Source organism: Rhipicephalus microplus, chromosome 5 (assembly GCF_043290135.1).
Source record: "Rhipicephalus microplus isolate Deutch F79 chromosome 5, USDA_Rmic, whole genome shotgun sequence".
NCBI classification, from domain to species: domain Eukaryota; kingdom Metazoa; phylum Arthropoda; class Arachnida; order Ixodida; family Ixodidae; genus Rhipicephalus; species Rhipicephalus microplus.
Window position 1 is genome coordinate 198,944,339 of NC_134704.1, and position 18,802 is coordinate 198,963,140.

Sequence of the window (18,802 nt, forward strand, 5' to 3'; positions counted from 1 at the left end):
TTGTATGCGGCGATTTATTTGATAAGTAGCTTGGAGCGTTAGGCAGTAACATCGGCACGGCACCCGGCGTTAGCTCTGGTCTCCTCGTGGAACGCCTAAGTTCTCCTAAGGTCTCCTAAGTTCTTCACCGTTTACGACGTGCACATAGTCTCCGATAACACATAAAGACTCGAAGTGTAGCTCACGTACAGAGCAGCTTTCGTTCAAGGTCCCATAGTTTCGATGTAAATTCTGTTCCCAAATCTTTCTCCGTGCTTCGTGTTTGGGTGCAGCTAAAAGCAACGGCTGCTCGCCTTTTTACCAAAGGCATACCCTGTTTCGCACCTAGGTGCAAAGCAGCGTCGTTGCCGCCGATGACTCCGCATTGCCTCACTGTTGCTTTGCCAGCAAAAACATTGCCAAAAATCTATAGTTAAGCGGGCGCGAACACAAGCAACTAAAAAGCACCCGAGAAGGCCGAGCGGCGCGGAGCTGACAAATCCTACCAGCCCATGCTACGGCAGCGCCGCCTTGAGAACCGGTTTTTTGTCCACGTGCGCCGCTTCACGCTATACATGGCGAGAAAGGTAGCCTGAAAACACTATCCCATATTCTAGTACACTATACTACAGGTGATACTTCTCCGTGCTTATTTACATGGGCGTCTTCAAACATAGGAGATTCCTTCCCCCTTCTGAATTTTCTGCCTAGTATGGTCCAGCAGCGTAACATTATATTCGTGACGCTCCGAATCGTAAACGTTTGAAGAAAAAAAAACATTCGAAACAGAAAAATATGCGAATATACTGTTTGGAATAGCTGTTATTGAATAATACATGCTGCACTTCAAACATTCGCTTTAGCAAATTTCAGTACGAAGCTAAAAAAAATAAAAACACAATAGGCTACGTAACACAATAGGCATTAATTACTAAGTGGAGAGGTACCGGCTTGCACGTTGGTGATCGTTGTTCGTAGTGTGCGTGCTCATGCTTATGGTGTCTTCGTGGCATTCGACAGACACATTGTCTTCCTCAGGCAGCGATTCAAGCGGCTGGACTTTCCGCTTGATTTGCATTGGAGGAGGTACAACAGCCCGAGGAGCTGGTTCCTTGCGAGGCCTTTTTGCAGGAGGCATTATGTACGCTGGATAGCCCTGGAAAATTGTGGGCACAGCGCCACGCAAAAGTTTCTTTATGCGGCACCCGGAAGCGTAGTCAGTCGAAAGGAAGTGCTGGCTACACACGACCGTTGACGGCGACTTATCGTTGATAGTTAAATCCTTCCTAGCAATGTTCCTTTGCCATTTGGCGCACAAATTTCCGTCACTCGGAAATTGTTGAAATGAAATACCTGGGCTTTTCCCAGGGTGCGAGCGGCAAAAGGGCACGCAGCAGGACACCATATCGATGCCGGCCAGTCCATGTGTACCAGTTTAACCACTGTAGTCCGGCACTGTAGCCCGGCCGTGCTCTAACATGCACCTCAATTCAAGTGAATAGTCCTCCAGGATTAACCCTTAAGCCCACTGCAACGGTTCTTTAATATATACGGTTGAATTTTAAAGTACAAGAACGCAATGCGGCTAAATTAACACAAAGCCCGCAAGATTCAGGCATCGCACTCGCATCTCCGCCATGTGGCGCCGCATTAGCCGCACAACTGGTGCTTTAATTGCCTACTCGTAATAACCTTGTTGTACTATCACGGAAAATAACTCCCGCAACGCCAAATTAACCGCAAGAACTCCGTTTAACACTGTGCATAGGATCCATTACGTCGCGGCGACCGGTCGAAGGATGGATGTATGAAAGTGGCTGTACCCTTTAAATCGGGCGGTGGCTAACGCCACCTCACCGTAATACTTAGTGAACTAACTACTAGATTAATCTTTTTTCCCTTTAAATAGTGCAGTTGAGGACTGGTACTTTGCAGTGAATGTTTTAATTTTCACTCGTGCCTTGATTTTAGCAATCAATCAGATAACCTTCTTCTAGATATTTCTACCCACTTAAACTCTATTTTGTCCTCCCTGTCCCTAAACCCCAGTGCTTTGAAAAACTCTGCGCCATCATCCTGAACTATAGGGTGAAGCCCTTTACAGAACATTATCAAGTGTTCGGCAGTTTCCTCCTCCTCTCCACATGCACTGCATGCCGTGTCTACCCCTTCGTATTTGGCCCGATATGTCTTGGTTCGCAATACTCCCGTCCTGGCCTCAAACAGTAGAGAACTACCCCGAATATTATCATAGATCCTTTCCTGGGCAATTTCCTGCTTAAAGGTTTGATAGATCTCTAGTGCGTACTTCTTAATCATGCCCATTTTCCACATGTCAGTCTCCGTTTCCTTCACTCTCTTCTTAACCGATAGTTCTTTTTGGTTTGCCCACCTGCTGTTTTGTAAGTATTTACCAGTAAATTTCCTGGTTTGCTTCCTCCATTTTGTATCGACATTCTTCATTTACAAGTAGCTGAAAACCTTCCTAGCCCAACGCTGCTCCTCCATTTCTCTCAATCGCTTCACAAAGTTTATCCTGTTGCTAGCTTCACTGCCCTGAAATGACGTCCATCCCATATCACCTTGCACTCCCTGATTTAGTGTATTCCCGTGTGTGATGGTTAAGGACGTTCGTCACTATGCTTGTTTATAGCGGACGAGAAAGAATTAACATGAGCAATTTCAGCGAACAAAAGAAGCTTTATATTGCACACTAGAGAAGGAAGTGGCAGGAGAAAATAAACTATATATATCCAACCCTATACGCCAAGCATCACGCAACATGCGCGAGAGTCAGACCGCCATTATTCTGCGCAGAGTTCACGGCTACGCTAACTCAGTGTCCAGAGCGTATAGTTCTCGGTTCGTAAGGAGAAACCGCTGTCTCACAGTTTGGGTCCCCGTCGTCCCGACATGATGCGGTCGTCGACGTGCGCGAGGGCAAAGGTGGCACGGCTGGAACGGCTGACGGCACACAAATGCGCTACCGTGTGCAGCGCCGTTGAGTCGGACGTTGCGGCTAACCCAGCAGTCAGGGTCGCAACTCCTGAGGTACAGGATCATGCCACGGCTCACGAGGACCACACCCGGTAGGCCTCGCCCACGAACCTGCTCCCGGCCACTGCACCCAGGCAGGAGCCTTACAGCAGGCCCCGTCCTTGGACCTTGTACAGGCCGACGGACTCGACCTCGAACAGACACACCGGAGCTCGACCTGGCCGACACGTACGGGTCCCACGTCTGGCTCAGGAACGCTGCCAGGAACTCGTCCTCTCGAGCGGCGCACCGCTTCCTCTGCCTTCGTGGCCTCAACCCTCGAGCTCTCAAGCCTAACGTCTTCCGAAACTGCAAGGCGCCTGAGGGCCAGATCGGCGGTACGACAGACGCCAATGACGTGCAGGGCAGGAGGCGGTGGAAAGGCGCTGTAGAATTCGCTCACATGCCCATGTGCGACGCTCTGGTGACGACGGCATTTGACGGCGTGGGTGCGACTGCGAAGCAGTCAACCCGCATCGGAGACGCGATGCTCCGTGCGTGTAAATGGCCAGCCCGTCCAGCGAACAGCTTGCGTCGAGACGCGATGCTCGGCGCAACCGTGACCATTAGCCAGGCCACATTCATAGCTGTGCCGAACGGCTGACCGTGGAGACGCCTCGCCGAGATCCGCGATGCCCTCGGCAAGGAAAAGAACAGCAGGCCAGGCCGCGCCCCGAGATGCAGTACTCGTGCCGGCAATGCCACCCCAGCTGTTAGTTGGACGGCAGCAACGTGGACGGCCGCGTTCCCCGGCCGGAACCTGGATCGCCTGCGTCCGACGCTTCGGCCCGCTGTCTTCCGTCTGCCGATGCTTCGGCTCGTCCCTAGCCACAAAGCTTACCGCCACGTAATGGTCACACGTGGCCCAATCGTGGCACGCCACCTCTATGGGCCACCACAGGTCATCAGCTGATTGGCTGACCTCACGCTCACGATCCTGGCAGGCTCGCCATTTATTGTAATGAAAACTTATTCTTCTTTATCGGTGCCAAGGTTCGTCACGCTTGTTTTGCGTGCCGTGCGAGGAGAAATGGACTTTGAGACGACGCGGTAACAACACACACGACGTTTATGACAGAGCACGAAAGATAAAAACAGAACATAGAACCCAAACTGTCTGATCGAACGATAAAACAAATGAACGCGAGTGTAAGGCGCAGAGTTCCAAAACCTCACGATGAGATAGGGGGCCCGACGAACGCCGAGGTGCAGGGCAGGAGGTGGCGACAGGCGATCGGAAGCGGGGTGCGTCTCGATGTGTGACGCCAAGGTGACGACGACGCTTGGCGGAGTGGTGGCGTGGGTACGACTACGGAGCAGTCAACCTGCATCGGAGACGCGACGCTCCATGCGGGGAATGGCCAGCCCGTCCAGCGAACAGCTTGCGTCGAGACGCGACGCTCGGCGCAACCGTGACCATTAGCCAGGCCACGTACGTCGCTGTGCCGAACGTCTGCCCACGGAGACGCCTCGCCGAGATCCGCGATGCCCTCGGCAAGGAAGAGAACAGCAGGCCAGGCCGCGCCCCGAGATGCAGTACTCGTGCCGGCAACACCACCCCAGCTGGTAGTTGGACGGCAGTAGCGTGGACAGCCGCGCTCCCTGGCCGGAACCTGGATCGCCTGCGTCCGACGCTTCGGCCCGCTGTCTTCCGTCTGCCGATGGTGGTGGTAGTGGTTAGAATGAAGAGGAAAAAGGCACCTAATTTCTGTCTGCCTTCAGGCGACACGGCGCAGTGCCTTATAGGGGGGGGGGGGGGGAAGGAGGGATAAAAAGAATAGAAGGAAAATAGACGGAGAAGAAGACAGCCAACAAAAAAAAAAGGAAGGAGATGCTGCATCCTTAGCACGAGCCGCACTTGATGGGCCAGTTTTGTCCATACTGCCAGATGTTGAATATATCACGGCAATAAGATATCGAAAATCAGCAATCTCCACTGATACGATAGAAAAAGTAACTACATGGACAGACTATAACCACCTCATGTTTCCATGGCAACCCCACTGGAGTCAGTCCAGAAAGCTCGAAGTCTTAATTACTAAATTTCGATGTCGTGTCCCCCCCCCCCCTAAACCTGTACCTACACAAAGCTGGTCAGACAACATCACCCCTCTGCGCATTCTGCGGAGAAATGGAATCACTAGATCATTATTTTTTGTATTGTCGCCGCTACGAGATACTTAGAAAAAGGTTACTAGTTATGCCATTTCGGAAAATAGGCCTTAGATTGACGGCGGAAACGGCGCTAAGCTTTGGCGCCTCAGCTTTGGGACATTGCCACAGGGATGCTTTCAATGCCGTTTGCGATTACATTCAGGCAACCAAGCGTATACCTTTGTGATCTTCAATCAAAAAATTATTTATTACTCCCCAGGGCTGAGTGAAGTAAACGCAGCTGAGTGGTAATCATAACACCTCAAATCTCAAAATTGCTCAACTTGATTTTTTTTCGTTTGCTCTTTTTATGTTGTTTTTATTTTTACATCAGTCTTATTATAATACCAATTCATTACACATAGTTAAAATGATCACAGAAAAGCTGCACTACACTTTCTTGGCCAATCCCCCTGAGTGGGTATGAGCCAACCTCCCAGGGAAACAAAGCAAAACAAATGCATCGGCTCGTCCCCAGCCACAAAGCTTACCGCCACGTAATGGTCACACGTGGCCCAATCGTGGCACGCCACCTCTATGGGCCACCACAGGTCATCAGCTGATTGGCTGACCTCACGCTCACCATTGGCTCAGAACTACACGCGTCTTGCCCCGCACTTCCGTCGTTGTCGTTTTCTTCACTCATCACACCGTGAGCTCCTAAAGCAAGCCTATACCTATTCCACGCAGCTTAATTTCTATTTTGGCTTGAACTTCTGATCTCATGATGGGATCTGATCTCGTGATGGTATCTGATCTCAAATGGGATTGGAAGCGCCACCTAGGGAGCGGGAAACGAAAGGGCCCGCGTTTCGCTGCCTCGTCCCAGCGGAGTTTGCATACTGAAGAAGAATCTATAGTAACGTTGGTTGGTACGCCGCGCTGCCTCTCACGCTCTGATTTCGAGCTGCCTCTGCCATCGTTTTTTTTTAGGAAACTCTATGGCCTTTGCATGTGGCGGCTCTGAGCCAGATGACCAGAGCGGCCAACCGAATACGCCATTACTCTCGCTCACTTACTATTATCGAGCTACGGATCTCGCACTTCCGCGGCCCATCAAACATGCTCTGGATAGAGCGACAAAAGGCTGACTGTCCGCTTCCTTCCGTTCGCCTTTTCACCCAACACACTTTTTTTCCTTTTGTCCGGCGGCTACTGTGGTTGCTGTGGTAGGTAGATTTCTCAAAAGCCCAGCAAACAGTTGCTCCTTCATGCCTCGCATTAGATACCGCAGCTTCCTGTCCTCCGGCATCTCGGGATCTGCCCTGCCATAAAAGACGGGTCATGTCCTCGGTGAACATAGCAACGCTCTCATTTGGTTTTTGAATTCGAGCTTCCAAGAGACGTTGCGCATTCTCCTTTCTGTCGAGACTAGTAAAGGTGTCAATCAGCTGGTTGCGGAAGTCGTCCCACGTATATGCTTCTTTCCCTGTTGATGCACCACGTCTGAGCGTTGTCTATCAGGTCTAAGTACACATTCGCGAGCTTGTATTCTGTGGTGGCCCTCTGGTTGTACTTCACGCAGCGTTCGAATAGGTCCAGCCAGTCTTGTGCGTCTTCATAGGTCTCACCATGAAAGCAGTCAGGAATCATGGGATTCTGACGTGTCATGTGCGATGGAGCTGCAGTAGTCATGGTGGCTGAAGGCAGTAAGCGATTCCTGGCAGTTTCGGGCAAGTGATTGAGCTCGGGAGCCAAGCCTCGCAGACGGCAACTGAAATGGTGGACTGGTGTGTCAACGGGTGGTAGCGATTCCGGGCTCCAATGTCGGATCCGCGAAGGGGTTCCAAGCACGAAGACTACCCAGCACCTCTCTCCACCAGTGTGACGACGCGGGATCGATGAGCACACAAAGCACCTCGAACAAGTACGCTTTTTCGATCACAGGACATGATTATGATGATGATTCCACAGCCATGGCTCGTACCCACTCAGGCGGATCGGCCACGAATTGATGACTTAATTCAGTAAGATTTTTTTTTTCAATATCGAAACCACCCACCGGAAAAAAGGAAGAAAAAAGAAAAGACACCCTAGGCAAAGCGAAAGGAGTGCAATAGTTGTTTGTCACTCGTTCAGATAGGACAATTATTCATTACCTTGAATAGAAATCAGCATAAATAAGCAATGCTCTTGTGTATGTTGGAATTTTTTTTGCACGAATAATAATCACGCAATTGAAAGCTTAATTCTTTTACTTTCATTAAGGTACTTGCAAACTGCATAGAAAACGTTCTCGTGGCTGCAGCCCAGATCGTATAAGCACCGAAGGAAAGTATATTTTCTATAGTGAAATTCAGCCCCAGGCTAGCGAATGGGAGGACTAAGAGTGCTTTCCTGAGCAATTTGTATCGACAACATGATAAAAAATAGTGCTCTATTGTTTCCGATTCTGAACAAAAGTTGCATAGTGGTGATATCGCCAGACCAGCCCTATGTGAATAGAAATTTAACGGAGGAACACGACATCGAAATCTGGTTATTATGGTTTCCAACTGTCTTGTAGAACACCAATTTTCTATAGTAATCTTAAGTGAGTAAATTCTAGTGTTGACAATATTGCTTCCATAGCGTCTGCACTAAGCGCAAGTTTTCTGTATCTTGTCGCAGTTATAGTGGCCACTTTGGGAAGGTATGATAGTACTGGCCCTTCCAATGCTGCTCGTGCTAGACAGTCGGCGATTTCATTTACTACTAAGCCGCAATGACCAGGTACCCATACTAATTTCAGTAGCTGCAGCTGAGGAGGGACTAGCATAAGGAGCGTCTTTAAGGCCATCGATTTTGTTGACGACGTAATCGACGTACATACTGACAGGGGATCCGTGATTATGATTGCGTTATCGGCATTCGAAGGTAGCTTTCGCAGCGCTAGAACTATTGTCAACAGTTCAGCTTCAAAAACTGGGGTGAAATCCGGTAATCTTAATGAAAAAGACCCGTAAAGCGAATGGGAGTATATACCTATACACCTGTCTTTTCATCCATTACTGAAGCATGTGTGGCTATAATATTATTCGTTTCTGTGTGTGCAAGATAATCCTGCAGTCGGCTTTTTAAGACCCTATAGGATTGTAATTTGGGCTTAGAGGGAAAAATGTCATCGAATTTTATTTTAAGAATTTGATTTGTAACCTGCGTCGCAATCACATCTCGAATTTTTACATTTATCCTATTTAGTTGTTTCTGGACAAAAGCAATTTAAGGTGTATGAAACCGTGGCCAATGGGCAAGAAAAAAGGTGTCTGGGTCATTTATAAAATCATATTCAGATCGTCTTGGCGCATAGCTATAAAATTTCAGAAACGTCTGAACCGTTAGGATACGAAAACGGCAAGGCAATGTAGGTACTCATGCTTCCTGATACAAAAAATTGTTTGTTACAAACCTAGGAAGTCCTAGACACAATCTCAAGGCTTCTCGTTCAAGCATAACCAGAGGCTTTATTTCATAAGCAGGGCCACCTGAGAACTATACGCACCCAAATTCTAGGATCAATGGTCGCATATACATTTTCTATATCATCACCATTGTGCTTCTGTGTAGACCATATCGACGGCTGCTCAATCTACGAAGAATTCCTAAAGCGCGTTGTGCTTTAGATGCCATGCTTTCTATGTGGGGAGTCCAGTTTAGGTTGGCATTATAAATTACTTTCAAATATTTAAGAGATTCCACCTGCGAAATGGGCTCTTGTTTATAACATATTGAAATTGAGATGGGATCGGATAACGGGAATATCAATACTGCACTGTTATTTACATTTAAGGTCATGCAGACTGCATCTAGCCATCTCTCCGGCATATTTACATATCTCTGTAAATTTTGTTATAAAAAATATATGTCACTATGTGCCATGAAAAATGAAATATCATCAGCATACAAACACCTTCACGTTGCCCTGGCAATGCGGTATAGTGCTCATTAAGATGTTAAATAGAACTGGCGATAATACAGCGCCTTGTGGGACACCGCGTGTTTGTTTGCACTTTGACGATGCGCACCCACCCTTAAAACAAAAGAATTCTCTTTCTCTCAAAAATTCCCTCACCCACGCCAATATATATTTTGGGAGATTGTGGCTCTCTAATATATTTAATAAAACTGAATGTTCTACACTATCGTATGCCTTAGCTATATCCAATGTCACTAGTGCCACATGTTGTCTTTTTTTGCGAGCAAGCTGAATGCGGCTTTCTAAATCGTCGTGTGCGCACCAGATTGAACAATCTGTTCTAAAGCCAATTTGATTTGGATTTACTATCGAATTTTTCTCCATCCATATTAGAATTCTTTTATGGAGCACTCTTTCGATGAGCTTCACCCTATTAGATGTAAGAGAAACGGGTCGAATGTTTTCTATGACATATCCGAATCCTTGTCTTTTTTGTATCGGCACTATTTTAGCTAATTTTCACTCATACGGAATTCAGGCATATTTTAACGAATAATTTACAGTGTTTACTAGGTCACATGATGACAATTTGAATAATATTTCATCATAGCAGCTGTGATTCCATCCGGACCAGGAGCTGACGAGGGGAAACCTTGTATCCCTTGTGCTAACTCTTCCTCTGTAACTTCAGTAACTTCAATTGTTAACGCTAGTTTTTGTAGATCGTAAGGCTTAGTTTATGTAAATCTACACTCCAGGCCTTTAGCCATGATTTCTAACGATTTCTTTGTTTCTTCCAAGGACATAATCTCAAACCCTATATTATTTGGAAATGACATCATTTTACGTGATCTCATGAACCTGAACAGCGCCTTTTTGTTACAAGCTTTTGAAAGGTGATTATAATGTTTTATATCATATAGTTCCTTAGCTAAAGAGACTGTGCATTTAAAACTTGCGGCGTGGTACTTGTAATCAGACCAGTTTTGGGGGCACTGGTTTTTTCCAAGCTGCCTTTCTTCATCGAAAATCCCGGACACAGTCCGAGTTCCACCATGGACTATGGGTTGTGCTCTTTGCGGATCCCGCAACGAATTCAGCCTTTTTATATGTTCTTTTGATCAGTGCACTTAGTCTCATGGCTTTTGTATCTTCTTGCTCTTCAGAATGAGTTGTCACAGCAGATTCTAAATCTTTCCTAAATTTGATGTAATTAATAGACACTCGAGTCTGAGAGCCTGACATTATAACTTTGCAAGCAATCTCGAATAATATAGGCAAATGATCGCTGTTATTTGCACGATCACACGCACTCTACGACAAACTAGTGTGTGATGAACTCACAAAGCATAAATATAAGGCTGAACGAGACCTATCACTAATGTAAATGGGTGTTCTTGAATTCAGGCAACACAAGTTATTATCCGCTGTCCACTCCCACAATCTCTTACCACATTGATCAGTTCGCGAACCCCAGCACGTATGATGAGAATTGAAATCACCGATTAGAATTTTATTTTGATAACTAGAAGTCACTTCAGCGTCTAAACATCGAGTATCTATTACACCTTTAGAAAAGTATGCATTCACCACCAAAAAAGGCATGCAGCCTGGTAAGGTTATTTCTAAGGCGAGAATTTCATTGTCAGGTGACATGACCTTATACGCAATTTTTGCCTAGAGACTTATTTTATTATTAATAAAAAATGCCAAACATCCACCTTTCGATGGATGGTCTAGACGGAAAGATCTGAATTTATTTAATTGAAAAGACTGATGCATTGAAAGCCAAGTTTCTAGTAGTGCAATAATATCTGGAGAAAATTTTGATGCCAAATATATTAGATCAGTTGCTGCAGAGTGAATCGATCGGCAATTCTAATGAAGGATATTAAGTGACCCTATTGTTGCTCTAAAATAGCCTCAGCGATGGCCTTGTTTAGAATATTTTCTTTAAGAAAATCAGCTTTAGACAGGGTGTTCTTCTGGTACTTTTTGGTTTTTGAATTGACAGGTTCGATGGTTTTTTTTGTATAAAGGGGATCTCGAGCGCTTTAGCGATTGGCGATCCATCTCCATTTCATCTTAGTCCTCCACTTTCCTGGTAAGTTCGCATTGAGATACGCTACCTTCTTCTACTGAATCTGCAGCTACCGTAGGTTGCTGTGGCGTATCGGAGCTACACTCTTGAAATTTCAGGGGAGTCGTGAATGTGAAGGGCTTCCGCAGTCTGCTGTGGCGTATCAGAGTCATACTCATTTGCAAACTCCGAGGAGTCACTAATGTTAGGTGGTGCACTGTACCCAACCTCTGAGCCATCTGGTTCGATAGAATCTGGGCGAAGGACTCACAAAGATTCCCAGCGATGCGCTCCACTGCCTTCTCCACTGCCTTCTCAATCGCTACCGCAATAGGGACAGAGAGAGCTTCCATTGTTGGCATATTACGAGCTGTAACACTGATGTAGCCTTGTGTTCGTGCTTGCATTTCAAGTGCTGCTTCCTTCCGTGAACACCGTCTTCGTTCTACTACCTCTAGAATTTGCAGTTCGCGTACCTTTGCCGAACAACTAGAGCTATCGGCCGCATGAGCTTCGTTACATAGGCAACACTTTTCTTTATTATTCTGACAGTCGCTAGAATTGTGACCTTCCCCGCATAACTTACACCTGACCGCTGACCTACAACCTTTCATTGTGTGACCATAACGCCAACACTTTATGCATTGGAGCGGACGAGGAGAGAGCGGCTCTACTTTGTACATTAAAGGCCAAGCCTTAATTTCCGATGGTCGGACTGATCCCGCAAAGGTCAAAATTACATACTCAGTTGGTATTTTGTTCTTATCAACCACCCGTCCACACCGAGAGACTGAAATAGCACCTGCTGGCGAAAACAGCTCTATAGTACTTCGGAGGGTGGCATGTTGGCATCGACGCCACGCACTAGGCCTCGGGTACATGCTAAATGTGAAGGTATGAACGCGCTCACCAGGTGGGATGCAAACATCAGCACTTCAGTAGATCTAGGACACAGGACTGGTCTGGCGAAAAGCACAATATGCCTCCTCTGCCGAACTGGCGGACCTCGGTTATGGACTGGATATAGGCCGTCACTGACCGTAATTCCGCCTGAATGATTTTCGGGTTTTTCATCCGAATGATGCCGTCATTGGTCGGGACTAGAGTCACTGGAACCGATGATATTCTGTTGCGCAAGAAAAGATCCACTGGCACCACCTTCAGATTCGTAGAAGCAGACCAAAGAAAAGTCCCTGGCCCTGGCGAAGAAAAGGGCATCTTGTCTTGTCTGAACTGCACAAAAAACACTTATCAAACAACTATTGCAGTATAAGAAACGATGATAGATCAATTAACCAACAACAGCTACTTAATTCTTGGCCACATCCCGAGAGCAAGCCAACGACACTACACGCAATTATTCTGCTGCAAGCAAGGTGATGATGATGATCCTTGATACTCTGGCGCACACTCACAAAGGGTGATCGGCCAAGAACCGGGCCTGGACAAAGACTGCAACGTCTTCTTCGTCTCTGCCCTCAGCCAAGGACACTCACGCTCCTTCGTTGTCGAAGCAGCGCGAGTGTCAATGGCCGAGCGCCAATGGCACATACGCGCGTCTATATTATCGAAATACTCGATATCCACCGTGTCACTTTTGCTTTCGAGAATTACTTCGCGGAGTTGAGATTCAGGCATATCGTCGTCAAAATCTAAGTCGAGATCCCAACACAGGGTCAGAAGGTTATGTCTCCTCAATCTCATAAGGTCCATGGCGACTACTCAGCTGCTTTGCTCAGCTGTGACAAAACCCGAACCCACCAGCGTTTCTGCTCTGGGTCTAACGAAGTTGAAGCCTGACAAATCCTACAGCGGAGACAACAAGTTTAAGCACGCTACGTGGCCAACCTCCCTCTCTACTTTTAACTGTTTATTCCCCTCTACTGCTTTTTACAACATCCCAAATTTTCCCGCAACGTACCCTTGAAACTCCCGCAAAAACTAACAATTGTTTTTATTGAATTATCCAATGTCTAAGCTTTCCTGTCTAATCTACTTGCTCAAATAATCATCCAGTGCTGCGCTGCCCTCAGCCAAGGACACTCACGCTCCTTTGTTGTCGAAGCAGCGCGAGTGTCAATGGCCGAGCGCCAATGGAACATACGCGCACCAATATTGTCGAAATGCTCGATATCCACCTTGTCACTTTTGCTTCCGAGAATTACTTCGCGGAGTTGAGATTCAGGCATATCGTCGTCAAAATCTAAGTCGAGATCCCAACACAGGGTCAGAAGGTTATTTCTCCTCAATCTCATAAGGTTCATGGCGACTACCCAGCTGCTTTGCTCAGCTGTGACAAAACCCGAACCCACCAGCGTTTCTACTCTGGGTCTAACGAAGTAGAAGCCTGACAAATCCCACACCGGAGACCACATGTTTAAGCACACTACGTGGCCAACCTCCCTCTCTACTTTTAACTGCCCCGTTGTAGTGGTCTAGTGGCTAAGGTACTCGGTTGCTGACACGCAGGACGCGGGTTCGAATCCCGGCTGCGGCGGCTGCATTTCCGATGGAGGCGGAAATGTCGTAGGCCCGTGTGCTCAGATTTGGGTGCACGTTAAAGAACCCCAGGTGGTCGAAATTTTCGTAGCCCTCCACTACGGCGTCTCTCATAATCATATGGTAGTTTTGGGACGTTAAACCCCACAAATCAATCATCTCTACTTTTAACTGTTTATTCCTCTGTACTGCTTTTTACAACATCCCAAATTTTCCCGCAGCGTACCCTTAAAACTCCCGCAAAAACTAACACCTGTTTTTATTGAATTATCCAATGTCTAAGCTTTCCTGCCTAATCTACTTCCTCAAATAATCATCCAGTGCTGCTCTGTGCCGAGATAACAACCACAGTGTCCAGGCTGTTGTTGGTTATATCTATTATTTAACGTGTCTAGGCTAAAAGACTCGGTACATCTCAAGCGCAAAGCCAGGCACCCACCCCATTACGTGTGGTCGTAGTAGGCTGCTTCGATCCTGCTGAATTTCAGGGCTTTCGGCTGCCCTCCAGTCCATGTCCTTCACCGTAGCGGAGTCATATCACAACGCTGTCATCCAGTTGTTGCGACCGGGGTTTGCAGGCACCGAAGATCTGGAATGAAGTTGTCGAGGCACGAGGGAGAGAGACTTGAAGAGAATTTATTTACATTATGTACAACGCGAGCCTTCGTACATGATGAGCTCCTCTACATCGCGAGCTCTCAAACGTGGCGCTCCTCTACATGGAGAGAGAGAGAGAGGTTCATTAAAGGAAAAGACGCAACTTCTACAGCCCTAATTGGGAGCACGGCTCAGGGCCTGTAGGGGGAGGGGAAGAGGGCATTAAAGTTGTGAAGAAGAAAGAAGTAGAGAAACGGCGTCGATGACCTAGGACGCGGCGGGCGGCTTCTATAGCCGGTTGTCTAGTCCAGTGTCCTCAATGAGTCGAAGAACCGCCTTGAAGACCTGGGTGTGGTGCCGTACAGGAATAACAAGGTCCCTCTGTGTAGCCGCGGGCAGACCGTGGCGACGAAGTGTGGCGAGCAAGACACCACCGCGTTGTGTGCGAAGCGCTGGGCAAACAACAGGTGCTCGGTGGTTTCATCTGCTCCGCACGCAGGGGACGAGGCTGTGCCAAGCCGATGACGCCGGGCCGCAGGCCAGGAGCAGCTGATGCATAAGCAAAATATCAGGGACTTCTCCCTCCTGGTGAAACCCCGGTAAAGCAGCTGGGTTGGTGGTTCCATCCTTGCTACACGATCGTCAGGGTGGCAGCGTAGCAGCAGCCTCCTCAATGTGATCCACGAAAAGTCTGAAGCGACCACGGTACGGCGCTCCTCTACATGGTTCCCTTCGAATGGGCCGGGTGGCCCATAATAAAGGGTACCTTCTCCCCAGATCCTTAGATTAGGAAGCGCCTGCCGAGGGTACTGTCCAATCACAGATCACACATAACCGGCGAGGATGAATAGCATGTACGGCCCCCGTCCACGTCCACTATTGATGCCTGATCACTGCACTCCAATGTGGCATCAGCGGGACTTTTCCTCGTCGTGTGTGTGCCGCTGTTCGAGGTGTCCCAAGCTCACGAAAGCATACATCAAAAGGTCCGCCGAACTGCTCGCTTAATTAGCGGGGCCATTCGAAGGAAGATGCTGCACTTATCGTCTCGAACGGCTTATGGCATTGTGGCGACACGACGCTTCATCCTCCGGCTAGGAGGGACAATACCTGGCGGGCATAGGCAGCCGGTCGGTCGGCTACTTGTTTGAGGATCAAAAAAGCGCCGCTCCCTCGTCAGCTCCGGCGCCAGCCGCAACAGGGTGCAGAACGATGGTCGTCGTCATGGGTCTCCTTTCGCCGCGGTTGGTCGGGTGTAGTAAGCTACTTGGCCAGCTTGCGACACTCTTCTGCGTAACGAGCAGCTTCCAAAAAAAGGTGCGCATTCAGACGGATCTAGCGCGTCAGCAAAGTGTCGATGGCGGGCGATGGTGGTGACCATGCAGGAGAACAAAATGCGGAAAACCCGGTAGTGACTGTCGTTGCGGTTTTATATGCGTACGTCACAAATGAAAGAACAAGGTCCCGGTTTGTTTGATCAAAAGCGACATGCGTCGCGATCATATCACCCAGAGTGTACGATTAAACCGCTTAGTCAAACCGTTCGACCGACTGTGGATCGTAAGCTGTAGTCTTCCGGTGTACAACAACAACACATCTGTTGAAGAAGTGCGTGGATTACTTCGGAGAGGAATAAACGCGCACGGTCACTGAGGAGTTCACGATGAGGGTTATGACGGAGCAGAAAACGATTGAGGATGAAAGATGCGATGTCTTGTGCTGTCGCTGTGGGAAGAGCAGCAGTTTCAGTGTACCGCGTAAGACGGTCCACAGCCACGATAGCCCATCGGTTGCCTGCCGTTGTCAATGGCAGTGCCCCGTACAGGTCAACTGCAACGCGGTCGAATGGGTGGTCTGGGCATGGAAGTGGTTGCAATGAACCTGCTGCAGGATGTGGCTGGTTTTTGCGCCGCTGACATTCGTGGCAGCCGCAAATGAGCGGGCGGACGAAGGTAAACATTCCACGCCAGTAATACCTTTTTCGTAGGCACTCGTAGGTTTTGAAAACACCGGCGGGAGCACATTGCGGGTCGGAATGAAACAATGCACATATTGTAGAGCGCAGCGTTCAGGTAATGAATAGTAGCCATTTCCTACTATCTGCTGAACAGTTGCGCCGGTACAAAAGTCGATTTCGAATACTGAAGTTCGGAGCCTGGCGGCGCAGGGTTCGAGTGGTCGGAAGTGTCGGCGCCTCGGATAACACGTCTAGAAGTGAAGCGATTCATGGATCATTGCGTTGTGCATAGAAGATGGTGTCCACGTCCAGAGCGGACAACGTGTGGTCTGAGGGAATCAATGCAGGTGATAGTGGGGACCACGACAGTGCATCAGCATAGGTATGCTTGTGGCCGGAACGGTATACAACGTGGATTTCGTGTTCTTGAAGCCAAAGAGCCGAACTGGCAAGACGACCCGATGAATCCTTAAGCGAAGACAACCAGGATAATGCGTGGTGGTCCGTTACTACATCAAAAGTACAGCCATAAAAGTACGGGTGGAACTTGAAAAGCACCTATGCGATTGATAAGCCTTCCTTCTATAGGTGACATTGTAGTTCGATTTAGCCTTTGCGAGAGTTCTGCTGGCGTATGCGACGACATACGCGGTGAATCTGCAGGCTTGCGTTGCTCGAGAACCGCACCGAGGCCTACACCACTGGCGTCGGTGTGGACCTCAGTTGCCACCATAGGATCGAAGTGACGCAATATTGGTGGTGACGTGAGGAGAGAACGAAGGGTGGAGAAGGCTTATTCACACTCCGAAGATCATGACGAAGTATCGGTGACGCTGTGGTGACGCAAACTGGTAGGTGTTTGATGGTGACGCTGCGTAGAAGTTCGGTGAAAGGCGCAATAATAGAGGCGAAGTTGCGCACGAACCGGTGAAAGAGTGAGCATAACCCTACGAAAGTCCGCAACTGCTTCACAGTCGTTTGTTTGGGGAAGTCGGCGACAGCACGTAATTTAGCCGGATCTGGAAGTATGCCGTCCTTTGATACGTTGTGATAGAGAATCGTAAGTTGCCGCACAGCGAAGTGGCACTTCTTGAGGTTGAGCTGGAGGTGAGCATTCTTCAGGCGCCTAAGGACGTGTTTCAGGCGCTCGAGATGTGTTGCAAAGTCTGGAGCAAAGACGACAATATTGTCGAGGATAATAGCAGAGACATATTTGCCACTTCAAACCCCGAAGAACAGAGTCCATCATGCACTCGAAGATTGCAGGTGCATTGCACAGGCTAAAGGGCATGGCATTAAACCCATATAGACCGTCGGGTGTCCCGAAGACTGTTTTTGGTCGATCAGCATCTGCAAGGGGCACCTGCCTGTACCCTGAACGCAAATCTAGCGATGAAAAAAAAACTCGGCGCCTTATAAAGCATCAAGGGCATCGTCAATCTTGGATAAAGGGTACACGTCCTTTCTAGTGATATTACTTAGGCGCCGGTAATTCACGCAGAAGCGGATGAAACCATCTGTTTTTATTTTAACTAGCACTGCAAGTAATGCCGATGGACATTGTGAAGATTGAATGACGCCGGGCTGCAGAACATCGTCCACTTATTCACTAATGACCTGGCGTTCTGGCGCGGAAACATGGTATGGTCGGTGCCAAAGTAGAGCATGGGAGCCGGTATCGATGTGATGAATCGTGGTAGTACTGCGGCCAAGTGCATGTTGAACAACATCAAAAGATTCTCGGAACTGGTACAGCAGTCGGAGGAGATCAGATCGCTTAGACGGTGACAGTTCGTCTGCGATAGACGAATCGAATACTTTCTAAGCCTCGACATCAGAGTGGTTAAGGGCACTGACGGCGGCGATGTCACTTCGGCATAATTCTTGCTGCACGGTAAAAATTGGTCCCTTATCAATGGGCTGCACGCATCCAAGAGATTTGCATTTAAACAGTTTGGTGCATGCCTGTACGGAAAGGGATTGGTGAGGCATGGAGCACTGGCTCCGTTTGAAATTGAGAGGGCTGAATAAGGGAGAAGTGGTTTCCGACTTAGAAAGAGGCTTGATGGCTCAAAGAGTGTGACTTCATCACACATGCCGTCGGAGAACACATGGAGCAAAACAGCTGCTGTCGGTGGAATGTCGGTGTCTTCTCTGACAACTAGCTTGTGTGGCTTGATGCGTGTGGTCGTATATAAAGCTGGTCGAACAACGGGGGCAGTTCGGAACGGGAACAATCTATAACAACGTGATTACGCGATAGGAAATCCCAGCAAAGTATGATATCATGAGAGCAGGAGGAAAGGACGATAAACCCAACAGTTTAGTGGTCCTCTGCGATGGTGAGTCGGGTAGTGCAGGCGGCAATAGGCCGAACAGGTTCTCCATTCGCTGCATCCAAGCACATCTTGTCAAGCGCGGCGTGGTCGCTTTTCGTAGCTTGCGGCAAAGTTTAGCGTCTATAACAGACACGGCGGCATCTACAAGAGCGTATGCATGGGCACCGTCTACAAAAACTTCGACGATATTTGACGGCAAAGTTCGAGGACTTGAGCGTTTCGATAGCACTGTTTTTGCCACCTGAGCTGCGACGGCTAGTTTCCCT

The 18,802-nt window shown here is 48.3% G+C and overlaps 1 protein-coding gene across 1 annotated transcript in view; it reads right to left on the reverse strand.

The window, feature by feature from the left end:
* Positions 1 to 4,066: 4,066 nt before the first annotated feature.
* Positions 4,067 to 18,802, reverse strand: part of LOC142818089 (uncharacterized) — a 28,650-nt gene continuing 13,914 nt past the window's right edge. The window contains exons 2-3 of the mRNA XM_075896369.1: positions 12,055 to 12,343; positions 4,067 to 4,670 (exon numbers count right to left, since the gene is read on the reverse strand). Coding sequence (XP_075752484.1) covers positions 4,188 to 4,670; positions 12,055 to 12,072 — 501 coding nt within the window. The 5' untranslated portion in view covers positions 12,073 to 12,343 and the 3' untranslated portion in view covers positions 4,067 to 4,187. The remainder of the gene's footprint in view (positions 4,671 to 12,054; positions 12,344 to 18,802) is intronic.